At 36.3% G+C, this 18,336-nt stretch overlaps 1 protein-coding gene across 1 annotated transcript in view; it reads right to left on the reverse strand.

Moving 5' to 3' along the window:
- DCC (DCC netrin 1 receptor) overlaps positions 1 to 18,336 on the reverse strand; it is a 1,139,534-nt gene that overhangs the window by 208,062 nt on the left and 913,136 nt on the right. Inside the window, exon 13 of the mRNA XM_066352289.1 lies at positions 11,891 to 12,032. Coding sequence (XP_066208386.1) covers positions 11,891 to 12,032 — 142 coding nt within the window. The remainder of the gene's footprint in view (positions 1 to 11,890; positions 12,033 to 18,336) is intronic.

Raw genomic sequence — 18,336 nt, forward strand, 5'->3', positions numbered from 1 at the left:
TTCTCCCCTGACAATCACCATCTTATACTCTGCTTCTATAAGTTAGACATTTTAGATTCCTCATATAAATATATGTGGAATCACACAGTATTCATCCTGTGACTGACTTATTTCACTTAGCGTGCCTTCCATGTTGTTGCAAGTGGCAAGATTTTCTTGTCTTTAAAGGCTGAATAATATTCCATCGTGTTTATACACTACATTTAAAAAGTCCCTTTGTTTTTCAGTAGACATTTGGGTTATATCTTTATCTTAGCTATTGTGAATAATACTGCAATGAACCTGGAAATGCAGATATCCTTTTGAGATCCTGAGTTCAATTCTTTTGGATATATACCCAGAAGAGGGATTTCTGGATCACTGGTCATTCTTTTTTTTAATATTTAAAAAATATTAAAACCTTTGTACTGTTTTCAGCATAGTTAATTGTCAGAGTTGATGTTGGTACAAATTCATGTAACAACCAATCATGATAAAGTGAGCTAAAGACGACAATGTTATATAGTACAAACAGCACATCACTAGGAGTCAGAACACCTGTGACTCAGTTGGGATCATCCTCTTAATAGTGACAGATCCTAGCAATGTCAGGCTTTAGACCACAGCTTCCTCTTCTGTACAACAAGGACTTTGGGTTAGATGAACGGTGGTTCCTGCTCTGTTCATTCTCAAGCTCAATGTGTGTGTATGTGTATGCTCCTTAGCTGCTTTTAACTATAATTTTTATTCTAAAGAAAGTATGTTGTAGGTAGCAATTCTTTCCTTAGCTATAAAAATAGGTTACTGTTTAAATCACATTGCCTTCTGCCTATTTCTGTCCCCAACAATACTAAGTGCTTTCAAGCTCAGTAATTCTCCTGTTCTATTTCTAATTTCTTAGAATTTATGGCAAGAGATGGTGTATTATTCAAACAATATAATTCTCTTTTATTCCCCTAATGTTAACCTTGTTAACTTGTTTCAATTTTTCAATCCGTAAAGTACCAATGAGTATTTATCATTATATTTACTCTATATTGGTCATGAAACACAAGATAACTCTGAAGTTCGATTTCAAACAACCTTTTCTCAAGAGCACACAAAAATTAAAAATGGCACTCTAAAATAAACATGGCTTTCCACAATAAACTGATAATTGTGATTTAATATCCTTCTTATAACTCTGAATTACTTTGTTATGCAGATGCCTCATTATCCTAGCAAAACACACACAATAACAACAAACACCTGTATAACACAGAGAGGCTTGAAAAAAAAGATTTGAGTCTCTACACCTGAATATTTATTTATATCATTAAATGAAGCATTCTGGCATTTCCAATTTTCTAACAGCCAAATCAATATATCCACATGTCTTACAGGTATTGAAAACATGGGGTCAAATCTTAAACATTTTAAAGTGCTGCAGATTATGATAGAAAATCAATTACTTTTGCTTACTTGAAAGTGCATAAGTTACTAAATATATCCTGGGGACAAGTCTAAACCACAGCTAATCTACCAATGTGAGGTACTTGTAGATTTCTCTGTGCTTTGTAGCACTGAAGTTATTTCCTCAGCATCTAGAAATGCAACAGATATTATGGAAGCCAAGTCACAGAGCAGAGGAAAAGAAGGTAGAAGTTTTGCAAAACTTGTTTTGAGGGCATGAGGCTATTCTATGGCTCTTTTTACTTCTTAGGTTCAATTTAAAAATGAAGTATGTGACATTTTTGCAATAAGTATCAGTTATAGTTGTAAAAATAACTGCTTGAGTTATGTTTGCATTCCCACATGCATTTTTAAAGTATTGAAATAAAGAAATAACAGTATGAATAAAGGCTTCAAATTTGGAGTCGAGATTCCTGCACATTTATAAAGATGGGAATAGACATTTGTGCACTATTCCAATAACAAGCTAACCAATTTCTTTGTTTTAAGCTGGAATAATATTAAGCCAGAGTGCTCATTAGTTATCTTATGTTGATTTGAAGCTCTGATTGCCACACATATATTTTAGATCAGTGGTCCCCAACCTTTTTTGGGCCACGGACTGGTTTAATGTCAGAAAATACTTTCACGGACAAGCCTTTAGGGTGGGATGGATAAATGTATCATGTGACCAAGACAAGTATCAAGAGTGAGTCTTAGACGGATGTAACAGAGGGAATCTGGTCATTTTTTTAAAAAAAAACATCATTCAGACCTAAATATAAATAAAACAGAAATAATGTAAGTTATTTATTCTTTCTCTGTGGACCAGTACCAAATGGCCCATGGACCAGTACCTGTCCGTGGCCCAGGGGTTGGGGACCAGTGTTTTAGATGAATAAAAATGTAGGACTAAATTATTTCTTTTTAAATAAGTAAAGTTGATCAGAGGATACAATTCAAAATAATTGTCCTTGAGAGGAAAAATAATAAATGGTGTCTGTGGTGAGTTGAATTCAAATATCAAATGTGACCTTCCTTGGAAATATGATCCTGCAGAGGTATTAAGATGATTTCAAGATGAGTCATCTTGGATTTATGTTGGGGTTTATATCCAATGACTGGTGTCCTTATAAGAGGAGAAGAAGACACAGAGATACAGAGGAAGGTATGCAAAGATGAAGGCAAAGATGTGAGCAATGCATCTATAAGCCAATGAACGTCAAGGATTGCCAGCAACCCCTGAAAGGTTAGAAGAGAGATGGGATAGATTTTCAAGTCTCCAGAAAGAACCAACCCTGCCAACACATTGAGTTTGGATTTTTGATTTCTTGAACTAAAAGAATAAATCTATTTTTAAAAATTTTTTTAAGCTATCACGTCAGTGGTAATTTGTTATGGCAGCCCTAAAACTAATAAAAGGTCTTTGATAGTGAAAGAGGTTTACACTTGCTTCTCTATATAATCATTTTTTAAAATAATTATACATTATGTAAAGAGAAAACCCTATAAATGTGTCTACTTAGGGAGTCAGAATCTTGATTTGATAATTCTGAACTGAATGTGATAAATTCTATTTGCAAAAAAAGGTGCACAAATACTGAACAATTCACACCAGCAAGTTCTTTTGGCCATGTGACTACTATTCCTCATTTATTTTCTGACCCACACATTTCTTAGATGTTCAGTGGGCATACAGTTAGTTTTAGTGAAAGGAAATCTTCAATTTTTGTAACCAAACATTATAATATGACACTAGTTTTGACTTATTGTTCTCCACTTCACATATGTAATTAAAAATATACATTTTAATGTTACAAAACTTAACAATCACTATTAATATTTTGGTATATATTATTCTAAATATTTTCCAATAATTTCATATATTTTTATAAATATCAGCTTGATTACTAATGCTGATATAAAACTGAATTCATCGCTTAATAAGTTTTAAATATTTTTGTAGTAATTCATTTTCAATAGATGTAAATATCCCATGATATATATGTCTGAAATTTCTAGTTAACCATATATAATTGGATACTTAGGGTCTTTTTTATTATTAGTTATTAAAATAAGAATGCAATGAGTTAAATATATTTAGAGTTAACTTTGCAAAAAATATGGCTGTAGAATTGGATAAACTAGAAGTTGGAAACCTAGATCATACAGTTATTGATCATAAGTACACAACACACACATACACCATGTATACATATACATCTGTATATAACACATGCACATTGCTTCCAGTATGATTCTAGAAATTATCTGTCCCATAAGTGGTATATGAAAGTTTATATTTCTTCCATATGCTTTTCATAACAGTGTATCATCATTCACTTTTATCTTTATTACTGTAATCAAAGAAAAATGCTAACTCATTTTTGTTTGAATTTGTATTTCTCTACTAATGAGATTGAACATTTTATCATGCTTATTCACCATTTACAGTTCTGTAAATTATTAATTTTTTTTTTCATTTTTCTGAAGCTGGAAACAGGGAGGGACAGTCAGACAGACTCCCGCATGCGCCCGACCAGGATCCACCCGGCACGCCCACCATGGGGTGACGCTCTGCCCACCAGGGGGCGATGCTCTGCCCATCCTGGGTGTCGCCATGTTGTGACCAGAGCCACTCTAGCGCCTGAGGCAGAGGCCACAGAGCCATCCCCAGCGCCCGGGCCATCTTTGCTCCAATGGAGCCTTGGCTGCGGGAGGGGAAGAGAGAGACAGAGAGGAAAGCGCGGCAGAGGGGTGGAGAAGCAAATGGGTGCTTCTCCTGTGTGCCCTGGCCGGGAATTGAACCCAGGTCCTCCGCACGCTAGGCCGATGCTCTACCGCTGAGCCAACCGGCCAGGGCCAGTTCTGTAAATTAAATAGTCAATCCTTACATATTGAAATGCTCATTCTTTAATTAATTACTTTATAAAAAGAAGTTTATTTTATATTTTTAATCTTTTTCACTTGAGAAAGAAAAGATGTGATTTAAAAAAGTGTTTCAGGCCCTCCTGTGGAGGAGAGGTGAAAACTGCAGCGACTGCTGCAGTAGGTAGGTGCCGGCAACACCCACACCCAAACGCCCAAGGCAGCAGTAGGGGGTGGTGGGCCTGCAGACAGACCACACCTAGGGAACACAGAGGCCACACCCATTGGACTCCAGTGGCCAATACATTCTTATACACAGACCAAATGGGAAGTCAGAGAAATGCAACCCAAATGAATCAAGAGAAATCTCCAGAAAAGGACCTGATTGAGTCAGATATAACCAAATTTCCAGATGCAGAGTTTAAAATAATGATTGTTAGGATGCTCAAAAATCTTAGAACAACAATAGATGGTCATCACAAACACATTAATAAAGACATAGCAAATATAAAAAAGGACATTGAAATAATAAAAAAGAATCAGTCAGAAATGACAAATACAGTATCAGAAATGAAAACCACAGTGGAAGGAATTAAAAGCAGGATGGATGAAGCTGAGGATCAAATCAGCGAGTTGGAGAACAAAATAAATGAAGGCCAGAAGCAGAGCAGAAAAAAGAAAAGAGAATCAAATATTCTGAGGAAACTTTATGAGAGCTCTGAGACAACATGAAGAGAAATAGCATCTGCAGCATAGGGGTTTCTAAAGAAGAAGAGAAAGAACAAGGGATAGAGACCTTGTTCAAGCATATCATAGCTGAAAACTTCCTTAAATTAATGTAGAAAAATGTCTCACAAGTTCAAGAAGCACAGAGAACTACATTAAAGAGAAACCAAAAGAAATCTACACCAAGACATATCATAATTAAAATACCAAAGCTAAGTGATAAAGAGAAAATATTAAAAGCTGCTAGAGATAAAAAGGCTATCATCTACAAAGGAGCCCCCATGAGAATGACATTCAACTTCTCAACAGAAACACTTGAGCCCAGAAGGGAATGGCAAGGAATATTCAAAGTGATGCAGAACAAGAGCCTACAACCAAGACTACTTTATCCAGTAAGGCTATCATTTAAAATTGAAGGAGATATAAAAAGCTTCCCAGACAAAAAACAAACAAACAAACAAAAAAAACTCAAGGAATTCACTACAACCAAACTAATGCTGCAAGAAATGCTAAGGGGCCTGTTGTAAACAGATCAAAGGAGAAAAAGAATATAGCAAAAGAGGAATAAAGCTTTAATGAATAAAATGGCAAGAAATAACTACACATCAATAATAACCTTAAATGTAAATGGATTAAATGATCTGATCAAAAGACATAGGGTAGCTGCATGAATAAGAAAACAGGACCCATACATATGCTGTCTACAAGAGACACACCTTAAAACAAAAGATGCACATAGTCTGAAGATAAAAGGATGGAAAAAAATATTTCAAGCAAAGGGAAATGAAAAAAAAGCTGGGGTAACAATACTTATATGAGGCAAAATGGACTTTAAAACAAAGGCTATAGTAAGAGATAAAGAAGGTCACTGCATAATGATAAAGGGAGCAATCCAACAGGAAGATATAACCATTATAAATATCTACATGCCTAATATAAGAGCACCTAATTATATAAAGCAGACTTTGATGGATATAAAGGGTGAGATCAATAGCAATACTATAATAGTAGGGGATTTCAATACCCCACTAACATCACTAGATAGATCCTCAAGAAAGAAAATTAACAAAGAAACAACAGACTTAAAGGACACCTTATCAGCTTGATTTAATAGACATCTTCAGAACCTTTCATCCTAAAGCAGCAGAATATACATTCTTTTCAAGTGTTCATGGTACATTCTCCTGGATAGACCACATATTAGGGCACAAAAGTGGTCTCAACAAATTTAAAAAGATTGAAATAATATCAAGCATTTTCTCTGATCACAATGGCATGAAACTAGAAATCAACCACAACAGAAAAATTGAAAAATACTCAAACACTTGGAAACTAAATAGCATGTTATTAAATAATGAATGGGTTAACAATGAGATCAAAGAAGAAATTTAAAAATTCCTAGAAATGAATGATAATGAGCATATATCAACTCAAAACTTATGGGACACAGCAAAAGCAGTCCTGTGAGGGAAGTTCATAGCATCACAGGTATACCTCAAGAAGCTAGAAAAAACTCAGATAAACAACTTGACCCTGCATCAAACAGAGCTAGAAAAATAACATCAAGTAAAGCCAAAAGATAGTAGAAGGAAGGAAAAAATAAAGATCAGAGTGGAAATAAATGACATAGAGGCTAAAGAAACAATATAGAGGATCAATGAAACCAGGAGATGGTTATTTGAAAAGGTAAACAGGATTGATGAACCTTTAACTAGACTCACCAAGAAAAAAAGAGAGAGGACTCAAATAAATAAAATTAGAAATGAGAGTAGAAAATAACAACTGACACAACAGAAATGCAAAATATTGTAAGAAATATTATGAAGATTTGTATGCCAAAAAATTAGACCACCTAGATGAAATGAACAAATTCCTTGAAACATATAATCTTTTAAAAATCAAACAGGAACAATCAGAAAACCTAAACAGAACAATTACAACAAATGAGATCAAAAGTTATCAAAAAACTCCCAACAAACAAAAGCCCGGGGCCAGATGTCTTCACAAGTGAATTCTTCCAAATATTCAAAGAAGAAATAACTCCTATCCTTCTCAAGCTATTTCAAAAATTTCAAGAGGAAGGAAGATTTCCAAGCTCCTTTCATGAGGCGAGCATAATTCTGATTCCAAAACCAGGCAAAGACAGCACAAAGAAAGAAATTTATAGGCCAATATCCCCGATGAATTTAGATGCTAAAATTCTCAACAAAATGTTAGCAAACCGAATCCAGCAATATATGAAAAAAATCATACACATGATCAAGTGGGATTTATTCTGGGGAGACAAGGCTGTTACAGTATTCACAAGTGAATCACATAAACAAAAGGAAGAAGAAAAACCACATGATAATTTCAATAGATACAAAAAAAGCATTTGATAAAATGCAGCACCCATTCATGATCAAAACTCTCAGCAAAGTGGGAATACAGGGAACATACCTCAACATGATAAAGACCATCTATGACAAACCCACAGCCAACATCATATTCAAATGGGAAAAAATTAACAGCAAACCCCTTAAGATCAGGAACATGGCAGGGTTGCCCCCTTTTGCCACTGTTATTCAACATAGTCCTGGAAGTCCTAGCCACAGCAATCAGAGAAGAAGAAGAAATAAAAGACATCCAAATTGGAAAAGAAGAAATAAAACTATCATTATTTGCAGATGATGTGATATTGTATAAATTCAATCAATTTTAAAGTATCTCTACAGGCAAAGGTTGCTATTCCTTTTCTTAATTATGACTTGTATACCATTAAGAAAACAGAAATAAAATGCTTTGACAATTTCCTAGTACCTTCTGAAGATGTAATTGACAGCAAAGAACAAGATGAACTTTAGTCAACTGTTAAACATTGTTTGGAACTAGCCTAAACTCCAACAATTGTCTTGAAAATTAGGAACCTTTGGTGGGAAAGGGGAATCAGAGAAACAAAAGCTATTCCTGTTCACATTAACTGCTGGGATGGTTCAAGAACAGGGGTGTGAAAGGTTGCCTGCCTCTCTCTGTTTGACTACTGAAGAACCTGAAGACCCTCACCTCGAGCTGGCCCTCAGCACACCTTATCTTCAGTCCTGAAGAGTCGATGTTTGACAATGCTTGGGTAACAATCTCTTGCATAATTGTGCATTGGATAATCTTGCATAAAGGATGCATCAAAACCTGTGACTGTACAATTTCCCATGGATAAAAACTGAAGAAAATACTTATTACATGGTGTATTTATTTGAGTTGCATTTCATGTCTAATTTTAGAAAATTCTCCTCATTTTTTACAAAAAAATAAAAATAAATAAAAAATGTTTCAGGACTTCAAGTGCACATAGCTATTAAAATGTAAGGCTTTGATTCAATTATCCATCTTTTCTTCTAGCCTCACATTAATCTTAGAATTTATACTATAATTTTTTCAGCAAGATTTTTAAATTCTGGTGATTTCTTTCAAAGTAAATACTATATACTAAATATCACAAAGAACACTCATACCTCACTTCAACTTCAATATTTTTACCTTCTTCTCATCATTTCATCAGAGAAAAAGGGCATAGAATCTTGGCTTTTCTTAAGCTTTTTATTTTTTAATTTATTTTTATTTTTGTCTCAGGGAAATAAATCTGCTCTTGGAACTCTATCATCTATCTATCTATCTATCTATCTATCTATCTATCTATCTTCCTACCTCCCTATCTATCTATCTAGTAAATTATATTAAATTTATTGGTGTGATATTGGATAATAAAATTATATAGGTTTCAAGTATACAATTATGTAATGCATCATCTGTATATTGCATTATGTGTTCACCACCCAAAGCTAAGTCTTCTTCTGTGACCATATATTTGACCCCTTTACCCTCTATACCTTCTATTGCTCTTCCCTCTAATAAACACCATATTATTGTCTGTGTCTGTGAGTTTTTGTTTGTATGCTTTTCATATTTGTCGCTTTCATTTTATATCCCACATATAAGTAAAACCATATAGTTCTTGACTTTCTCTATCAGACTTATTTTATTCCTTTTTATTTAATTTATTAGGGTGACACTGTTTAACAAAATTACATGTTTCAGGTGCACAATTCCCCATCTTCTGTACACTGTACTGTGTGCTCAGCCACCCCAAGTCAAGTCTCCTTCCATCACCATTTATCCCCTTTACCCTCTTCCACCTCTCCTCATCTTTCTTCCCCCTGTGGCAATCACCATACTGTTGTCCATGTCCATGAGTTTTTCCCTTTTTCTTTTTCTCAATCCCTAAATACCCTCATCTGGTGACATCCCCCAACAGCTGTCAGCCTGCTCTCTATTCTGAGTCTGTCTCTATTTTGCTTATTAGTTCATTTTGTTCATTGGATTACACACATGACTGAAATCATAAGGTACTTGTCTTTGTCTGACTGGCTTATAAAAGGATTCCTAAACTTTTTAAAAGGTATGTTAGAATGCTGTGGCTTCTGCTTAGATTCAACAATGCTTGCCTAGGAGATTTTGTCCAGATACCCAACAAAAAAATGCGCTTTTTTGGCAATCTTCCTTTGAAGTACTCTATTATGCTAAAATTTTATGGGCATCAAAATAAACAACCTGAGAGAAATAAAAGTGTTTTTATCAAGCATCAGACTATAGGCTGAACATTGGCTTAAAGCATGTATATATGTGTGCGTGTATGTGCGTGGTGTGTGTTGTGCTTCTGTACTATGATTTCAAATGAAAATTTACTGATAATTTATTATAGATAAATGAATAAATAAGGAATTACTCTCTTTTCTTCTCATATGCAATAATAGTTTAATTTTCTTATTAGTTGTAGTTATGGGTTTTAGTGCAGTGGTCCCCAACCTTTTTTGGGCCACAGACTGGTTTAATGTCAGAAAATATTTTCACGGACCGGCCTTTAGGGCGGGATGAATAAATGTATCACATGACTGAGACAAGCATCAAGAGTGAGTCTTAGATGGACGTAACAGAGGGAATCTGGTCATTTTTTAAAACTAAAACATCATTCAGACTTAAATATAAATAAAACAGAAATAATGTAAGTTATTTATTCTTTCTCTGCAGACCGGTACCAAATGGCCCACGGACCGGTACGGGTCCACAGTCTGGGGGTTGGGGACCACTGTTTTAGTGTATATATTGTCGCAGACAGAGTTTAGGTGCCATTCCAGATTTGCTCAAGTTTACCTACCACTCCTTGTCATGAGCCACTGCTTTGTTTTGCTTCTCAAGCCACTGGCACAGTGTATGCTCTTCTCTGGAACAGCAAGTCCTGAGTATGGCTGCTACCCTAGAGCAAGCCACCATCACATACATGCTGATTGGCAAGGAGAGAATTCCATATCTGCACACTCACCTGAAGCTCCGGCATACCAGGGAGCTGTCTGGAGGTACAAAATCCAACCTGTCAGTGGATTTTGACTAATGACAGAAGAAAGAGAAACTGCTCACTCTTCTTATCCAGCCATTGACTGTGAGACACGCAACCACTCAAGATGCCATATGAGGCCAGCCAAACTCTGTATCTGTTCTAACCCTGTGGCCAGCTCGATAATACACCACCATGGCCTGATTCCTTTTCTTCCCTTCCCTGGCTTGCCTCCCTTGTTCCCTCACTGTTGTTTTCCTGGGCTTGTACCCCCAAAGGTATTACTTGAAAAGCTTGACTTAGTCTCTGCATTCTAGGAAGGAAACTAACTGGCATGTATTGTATTCCAATAGTTAAAGGAAATACATAATTATTAGTTTCATAAAAATTAAAAAAATTTTCTATATACTGTATGAAAACTGGGTCCAGTTTTCATAGAGAAGTTTGATCTACTATGAAGTCCACCAATATTGCTATAAAAGTAAATTTATATTTATGAGATGTAGAGCAATTTCTCTGTTTATTCCTCAAGCTACCCTTATATCTATTTTTCAAACTGATCATCATCCCCCGGAGATTGGGGGAGGTGAGATCGAAGTGGCTTAAACTTGGAACCATTTGATTAGATGACTTTTAAGAATTATTAGTTAAAACTTTAAAAGTTATTTGAGCCAAACCGTGGTGGCACAGGGGATAAAGCATCGACCTGGGAAGCTGAGGTTGCTGGTTTGAAACCCCAGGCTTCCCCAGTCAAGGCACATATGGGAATTGATGATTCCTGCTCCTTCCTTCCTCTCCCCCTTCTCTCTTTCTCTCTCTCTCATCTCTCTAAAATTATTAAATAAAAAAAGTTACTAAAAAAGTTATTTGACCACAGGAGCTACATTACATCAGCAATGCTGAGAAAACAATATGGATAAATAACACTCAAAGATGAATTTATTATGATCCCGAAACAAAATACAAAGTGAAAGCATTATAGAAAAGATCAATTTCAATTCATAAAGGTCATTCTTGTGCAGATCAAGAAATATCCCTTTCCAGGAAAAAGGAAGAATGTTCCCCTGAAATAAGAATTTCTTTTTTTCTTTTTTTTCTTTTTTGTATTTTTTCTGAAGCTAGAAACGGGGAGAGACAGTCAGACTCCTGCATGCGCCTGACCGGGATCCACCCGGCACGCCCACCAGGGGGCGACACTCTGCCCACCAGGGGGCGACCAGAGCCACTCTAGCGCCTGGGGCAGAGGCCAAGGAGCCATCCCCAGAGCCCGGGCCATCTTTGCTCCAATGGAGCCTCAGCTGCGGGAGGGGAAGAGAGAGACAGAGAGGAAGGAGAGGGGGAGGGGTGGAGAAGCAGATGGGCGCCTCTCCTGTGTGCCCTGGCCGGGAATCGAACCCGGGACTTCTGCACGCCAGGCCGACGCTCTACCACTGAGCCAACCGGCCAGGGCCAGAATTTATTTTATTCTTAAAGCATTTAACTCATCAAAACTTTGCCAGACTGCACCATGGGAACGCTGACCTGTGAACAGGTACCAGAGGTTGTTCGGCTCCAGGGTTTCCATCTCACCCCGGCGAGTTGTCTTTCTGTGTCGAATTTTATAGCCCGTAATAAATCCATTTTGTGTTCCTGATGGAGGAGGCAGCCAGCTTACTTTGATACTCTGTAAAATAACAGATGCAAATTAAAACATTGGAGAAAAGATGGACAACAGGGCAGGGTCAAAGACATGACCCAAACCTAAGTATAAAGCAGAGAGGCAAGGAGTATTAGGGATTATCCCTTAGAACCAAATTCAATCCACTCTTACAATTTGGCAGTATTCCCATTTGTCTAATTTTGACAAAAGCACACAATTCATTTGATTGGCTAAGTTCTGTGGGAGACAAACTAATGAATGGAAAAATAATGATATATTGTCCCTGACTCTCAAAGAACTCCTAGTCTTAAATACATACAAACTGGCCTATCCCCTACTATCCTGTCCACATGCATGTGTGGCCATGTTCTTTGCTCTCAAGTGTTTTATAAAAGAAATGCAGATTTGATGAATAGGTATACTTTCTAGTTATATTCCACTACTCATTTTTATTTTTCAATGCTTTAAGGTAGTCATAGCAGATATCAACAACATTTAACAATTTTACAAAGGAGAAAATAGAGGTACAGAATAAAATAAATGTCCAGAAGTCACCTTGTAGCATCACTGGTAGATTATCCAACTATTGAGTCTAACTTGTCCTTACCATTTCATGCTAAAATAAATAATCATAGCATCTACTTGGCAATTCTACTCACCTAAGTTCACATACAAAATATTCTTGGAAGAAATAAAACTGAATTTAAATAATTAGATTTTAATATATTCAATAGGCCTTCCAATAAGGATTCCTTGGCAAATTAAAAAGCATCACTTTCTAAAGACTACAAGCTTGTTTTTTAAAAAGTCAAAATTAACTTAACATAGAAAATGAAAACACATCTGAAGCTGTTAAATTTTAGACCAAGAGGTAAAACCTTATGATTTTCAGTGAATGCTTTTCTCTGGCTTTAGTGCATGACCTCTCATCAGTCTTATAAATGATCTAAACTTCAATGTACACAGTGAAAAAGGGAGAATGATTGTGCTTAGTAATCTACCAAATGATTGTAAATATCTCAATAAGCCTCAAGAACTTAATTATACTAATGATTACATGAGAAATAGGTAGTTTTTGACATAAATAATTTTTCTTTATCATATTTGGGGACTTCCAGTGATTGCATAAATCATTCCCACATAGCCAATACCTTAATATCAATGCCCACAGCAATTAATTAATAGAATCTGTTATGCACTCTATTATGACCTCTCAACGGTTATTATTCATCTTCGGAAGTAATTCTGCCATTTTACCCATCCTCGTATGTGGCTAGCAGCTACATTTATTAGCACCTTTTATGTGTTCTCATTGAATTCCAGCATACACCAGCAGACTGCAAAAACTCTGGTGCTCAAATTCTTCCTGTGTAAATGCTTCTGCAGATGCTATGGCTGGATGTCCCAAATCATATTGTTTTGGGAAGTTAAATAAAAACGTTCCTCTACTTCTATATATATTTAATGTGTTTCTTTACTAGTTGAGATCTGTTCTGCCAGGAATCAGTCACTCAGACTCACTGCCTGGTCCCCACCGAGCCCCCTAAAGCAGTCACTGTGTCACTGTTAGGGGAACATTTTTGAAACATGACCTACTTTTCATGGGCAAGCCGGGTAATGATTTTTATTAAAAGTACTTAACACTTGACCTTTGACTTTTGAAAAATCAATTCTGGAAGCTATGACTTGACTTCTGGTCCTTTCATTACTTGAGAGGGAGAAATTAATCCTTTTCACTGTTGTAGTGATTCAAGAATTAATTTCACAGTTGTTTTTTTTTGTTTGTTTGTTTTTCAGGTTTGGAAAAGAAGAAAAACTAAGAAAACCCTCTCTGGTTACCATAAAAAGTGAATTAGCTTGCAAATAGCATTGTGGAGAGCAGTCAGGTTTATTGTCTTAAAATAAAGGGTCTCATTGGCCTTTATTTCCTTTCTGAAATAGTCCCAACCAATTTGGTGATATGGTATTATCCTTTCCATAAATCCCACTAATTTATTCCTTTATCTTTTCTTCTCTTTAGGGGCATATGAGTAGTAAGGAAATAGGAAAAAAAAAATAACGGATAAGCCCAGCACTCCAAACATTTTCAGAAAGCACATTTCATAGCCTTCTATTTTTAATCCTATGTGGCCCATTGCATGCTGACATTTTGCCTTACACACTCTAGAGTGAACTGCAGGGGAAGAGAAACTCCTCTTAAAACACGTTCCGTTTCTTAATAAAGAGCCTTTCTAAAAAAAAAAGAAAAAAATTTAAGTGGTTCTAGCTATATAGCACTCCCACAGAAGGGAATTGGAGGGCATCATTCGAAGGAAAGTCCTTGAAACATAGCAGATGGGTCTTGAAACTAAACTGAAATTTAGTTTTCTCCTCTGCCCCGTCTTTCTGTTCTGCATTTCCGGTAACTCATTGAATCTCATGTGAAGTTGCTTGAAGAATGAAATATGCTTTCAGTGAGGGCGTATTTTTATCAGAGTGCCCATTAGCACTTCCAAATAACATCTTTATATTGTATCTCCTGTCCCCTTACCTCCCCTCTGCCAGTGTCCTATTTCAGACCTTAATTCACCATTGTTCAAAATATTGCCATAACTAACTGCTTGCTCCCCATGCCTCCAGTGTCCCACTGCTCACACCCACAGTAGCCACCTTCCTTATCAGTAAATGAGCCACTTAAGCTCTCTGGGGCCAAGTTCTATCATCTGCAGCGTGAGCTAATAACAGGACCTAGCTCAAAGGGTTGAGTGTGTATGGATTAAAGGAGACAATGGGAACATGCTTGGAAGTTCCATCAGAATGTTAGTGCATAATAAATATGCAATAAATAAATATGTAAACACATCAGCCGGTAAAGGTGTGAGGTCAAGTCATTCAGAATGGGGAGGAAAAGTAAACAAAGATAGGAGAGGAGCAAACAAGGCCATTTACCATAACAATGCTCAGAAGATGGGCCTGGTTATTTGTGTGTTGACTTTGGTTTTCTTCTGTACATCAGGAGCATTGAAAGGCAGACGCTTCCTAGCAACACATTCAACACTCCTTTTTTTCCATAAATACGCATTGACCAATTTCCTCTAAAGAATACTATTCACATTTCTTATTGTAGCCACTAGACTAGGACCTTCAGGCATGGATGGTAAAAAGGAGGCCTAGCACTAGGGCTGAGAGGAGAAAAATGAAAACATGTGAAGAGATATAATACACATTGTTGGAGGTAGACTTGACAGGACGTGGTGATTTATCAAATGCCAAGTGTAAAGGAGGAAAGTTATAACACAGGACTCTTATACTTTCTGGCATAGGCAACTCAGTAGATGATAATGCATTTACTGGGATAAGACTATCTAAAAAATAATCCACTTTCAAAAAAAGTTCACTGGACCTGCTGGTAGCATCAATAAATGACAATGCACAGAGAATGTAGAAACAAAGGCTACCCATATTGATAATATTCTAGTTAGTGCTGAGAAGGGCATTTTTAATTTCATCATTTAGAATAAATAATATCTTACTGTCAAAATTGTACAATAATAACACGAAATATTTAACCTTGACATATATTTAAATACTTGGTAAATATTTCCACTGATCATCTGAAATCTAATTGAATTTCAAATTGGAATAGGAATTAATTGACTAAGAAAACAGCACTTTAAACACTATTATGTCCACAACCATGTGAAAAATTTCCAAAAACTGTTTTGCCTTTTTATAAACCGATATACTTTAAGATACTAAGCAGGTATGGGTTTGATAAAATGTCAGCAAGATAGTATAAAAGTCTTGCTATATTTTTCCTGGAGTCATGTACTATTCTTGCAGACTTGATATGTTTTTACTCTAGTATCATAAATATGCCATCTCTTGTGATGAGTGAAATCAGGAATTGGGGTAGCATGCTAAAACCAGCATTCTTAAATTCACATAGGCAACTGTTATGCAAAATGACCTAAGGCCATATTAGCAAATACTTTGTGTGACACATTTCCAGACTTAAGTCTGCTTGTAATATATAAACGTTGAGTGAAATATTGGTGCAATAATAAAAATATGGTTATATATGAATTGAGAAAGATTTGATTTCAAATAAAAGTTTACAAACCTGTCTTAAAGTCAGGCAAGAAATGCTGCTTTCTTTTATTTTTAAAAATGAAAGCTAACCTGTTGTAACCTTATTTAATGAGTTTGAAATAATACAGATATTTCTTCATCGGTACGTTCATTTAATTTAAAATAGTCTTCCCTTTGCCTCTGCCCTGGTGGCCTCCTGCTCCTCATGCCTAGTGCAAGTGAAACCCTACTTAGGAATTGAGCCTGACTTGACGTACTCTGAAAAAATCCTGCCCTGGTTAAGTAATGTGCTAAGTCCCCCTGGGACAATTTCTCAGGTTGCTCAGCTTCAAATCAAATATTGCAAATCTACTTTGGTTTGGGTCCGAGTTTTAGTAATCGGGCATCTCTGGTAGAGACGCTACCATACGTCTTCTTTTTAAATGTTCTTTTGCCACGTTAACGTGCCTGGCTCATTACAGACATAGACATCCAAGGCTGAGCCCTCCAGCAGCGAGAGTCTTATGAGAAGCTGGCTGACTTCCCTGACAACACTTACTCGCCTCTCTGAGCCTGGGCATGTTTTCTGCTTTCACTCTGAACTGCCCAAACCCTCTGACCTGAATCACCACCTGAAGCTCTTTCTGTCACCACCTCTCACCAGGCACAACTACTGCCTATCATTCCGCAAACCGTGACCAGTCTTCCTGAAGGAACATTCCTAACCGTCTTAGTTGCTCCTGGATTTGAGAGCACAATCCCCCTGATGCGGCTCTGCCTGCCACACTCATTCTCCCCACAGATCTGTCGTTTTCAGGTATATACAGTGGGCACATATTAGATTTAAAAAGGAAATTCAGACACAGTGAGAAATGTCATCTGTAATATACTCCATTTCTTGTATGTTCTGTTTTTATATTTCTTAGCTAACTTAAACCAGGCTAAATTGTAATTGATGCTAGGAAATTGACATGCCACTACTTTTCTCTGCTCCTTTAATTAAGTTCTGAGAGTTCATCCTTGACAAGTCCAAGAAAGAAAAGGGGAAGCTAATAACTGAACCTAACCCACTTCAATGTAGCAGCACAGGGACCCTGAACCAGTAAATGAAGGTCAAATATGTTTCCAAACCTCCACTGCTGAGGTCTCCAATCTATCACTGTCCATGGTCACCACTGGTATACTGACAATTTGGCACTCTGATAGGCTAGTATTTTATATACTTTCAATGTAACATTTTATAAATATTTCTTGGGTTATTTAAAGATGAGGCTCATAGTTCTATTAGGAGAAAAAATGGATAAAAGAAGAGTAAGGCCCATAGAATCTTCTCTAGTGGTGTGGCTAATTCAACTCTGGTCCCAAACTTGCATGGCCATTCTATTCAATATACACTAGTCATCTTTTAAGAATTAACTCCAAATGTTAAAAAAGCTCAAATCTTAAGCACAGGTGCAGGGAAATACACTAGACTCTCCTTAATTCTTATAGCTATGGGCTTAGAAAATCTTATGAGATGCTCTGTCTAGCATGCAGTTTTAAATTGTTGTTTAGAGAGAGAATAGTGTTCTGCAGATAAAAGATATTCCGTGAGTATAATAAGATGAACTGCAGGAAGCATGCTCTTCCACTCTCAGCTTCTCATTAATTTTCTAAGTGATGTTAGGAATTGTTTACCTAACATCAACTGCATGATCATCACTACCTCCTGCCTACTTTTTGAGAAGTAATCAATGAGAAAAAGCTAAGAAACTCCAAAATACTGCAAAAGAACAAGTTCTACTTTTATTTTAATTTGAGCTCGTTATTCTTATTAGTAGTGGTATGCACATCTGTTCTGAAGTACACAACAGGGTACTGAAAACTGAAGCAATTTTTCAAGGAATTGAGTCATGAGGTCACTTTGCCTTATGTGATTGGATATTGAAGACATAAAAATGAATGAATGATTCTCATTGAGACCGTTGTCTTCATTTGATCGCAACAATTAGATTATACTTTCTTGGAAAACAGCACTCTGTCACTCAAAAATTATTTATTCAAATATGTGAACAGAGGTGGGTTCTTTTTTTAAATATTTTTTTAATGTTTATTTATTAATTTTAGCAAGAGAGGAAGGGAGAGATTGAGAGAGAGGAATATTGATCTGTTCCTATACGTGCCCTGACCAGGGATCGAACTGACAATCTCTGTGCTTTGGGAGAATGCTCTAACCAACTGAGCTATCTGGCCAGGACAGAGGTGGTTTTTTTTTTAAATTTTTTATTTATTCATTTTA

Source organism: Saccopteryx leptura, chromosome 11 (assembly GCF_036850995.1).
Source record: "Saccopteryx leptura isolate mSacLep1 chromosome 11, mSacLep1_pri_phased_curated, whole genome shotgun sequence".
NCBI lineage: Eukaryota > Metazoa > Chordata > Mammalia > Chiroptera > Emballonuridae > Saccopteryx > Saccopteryx leptura.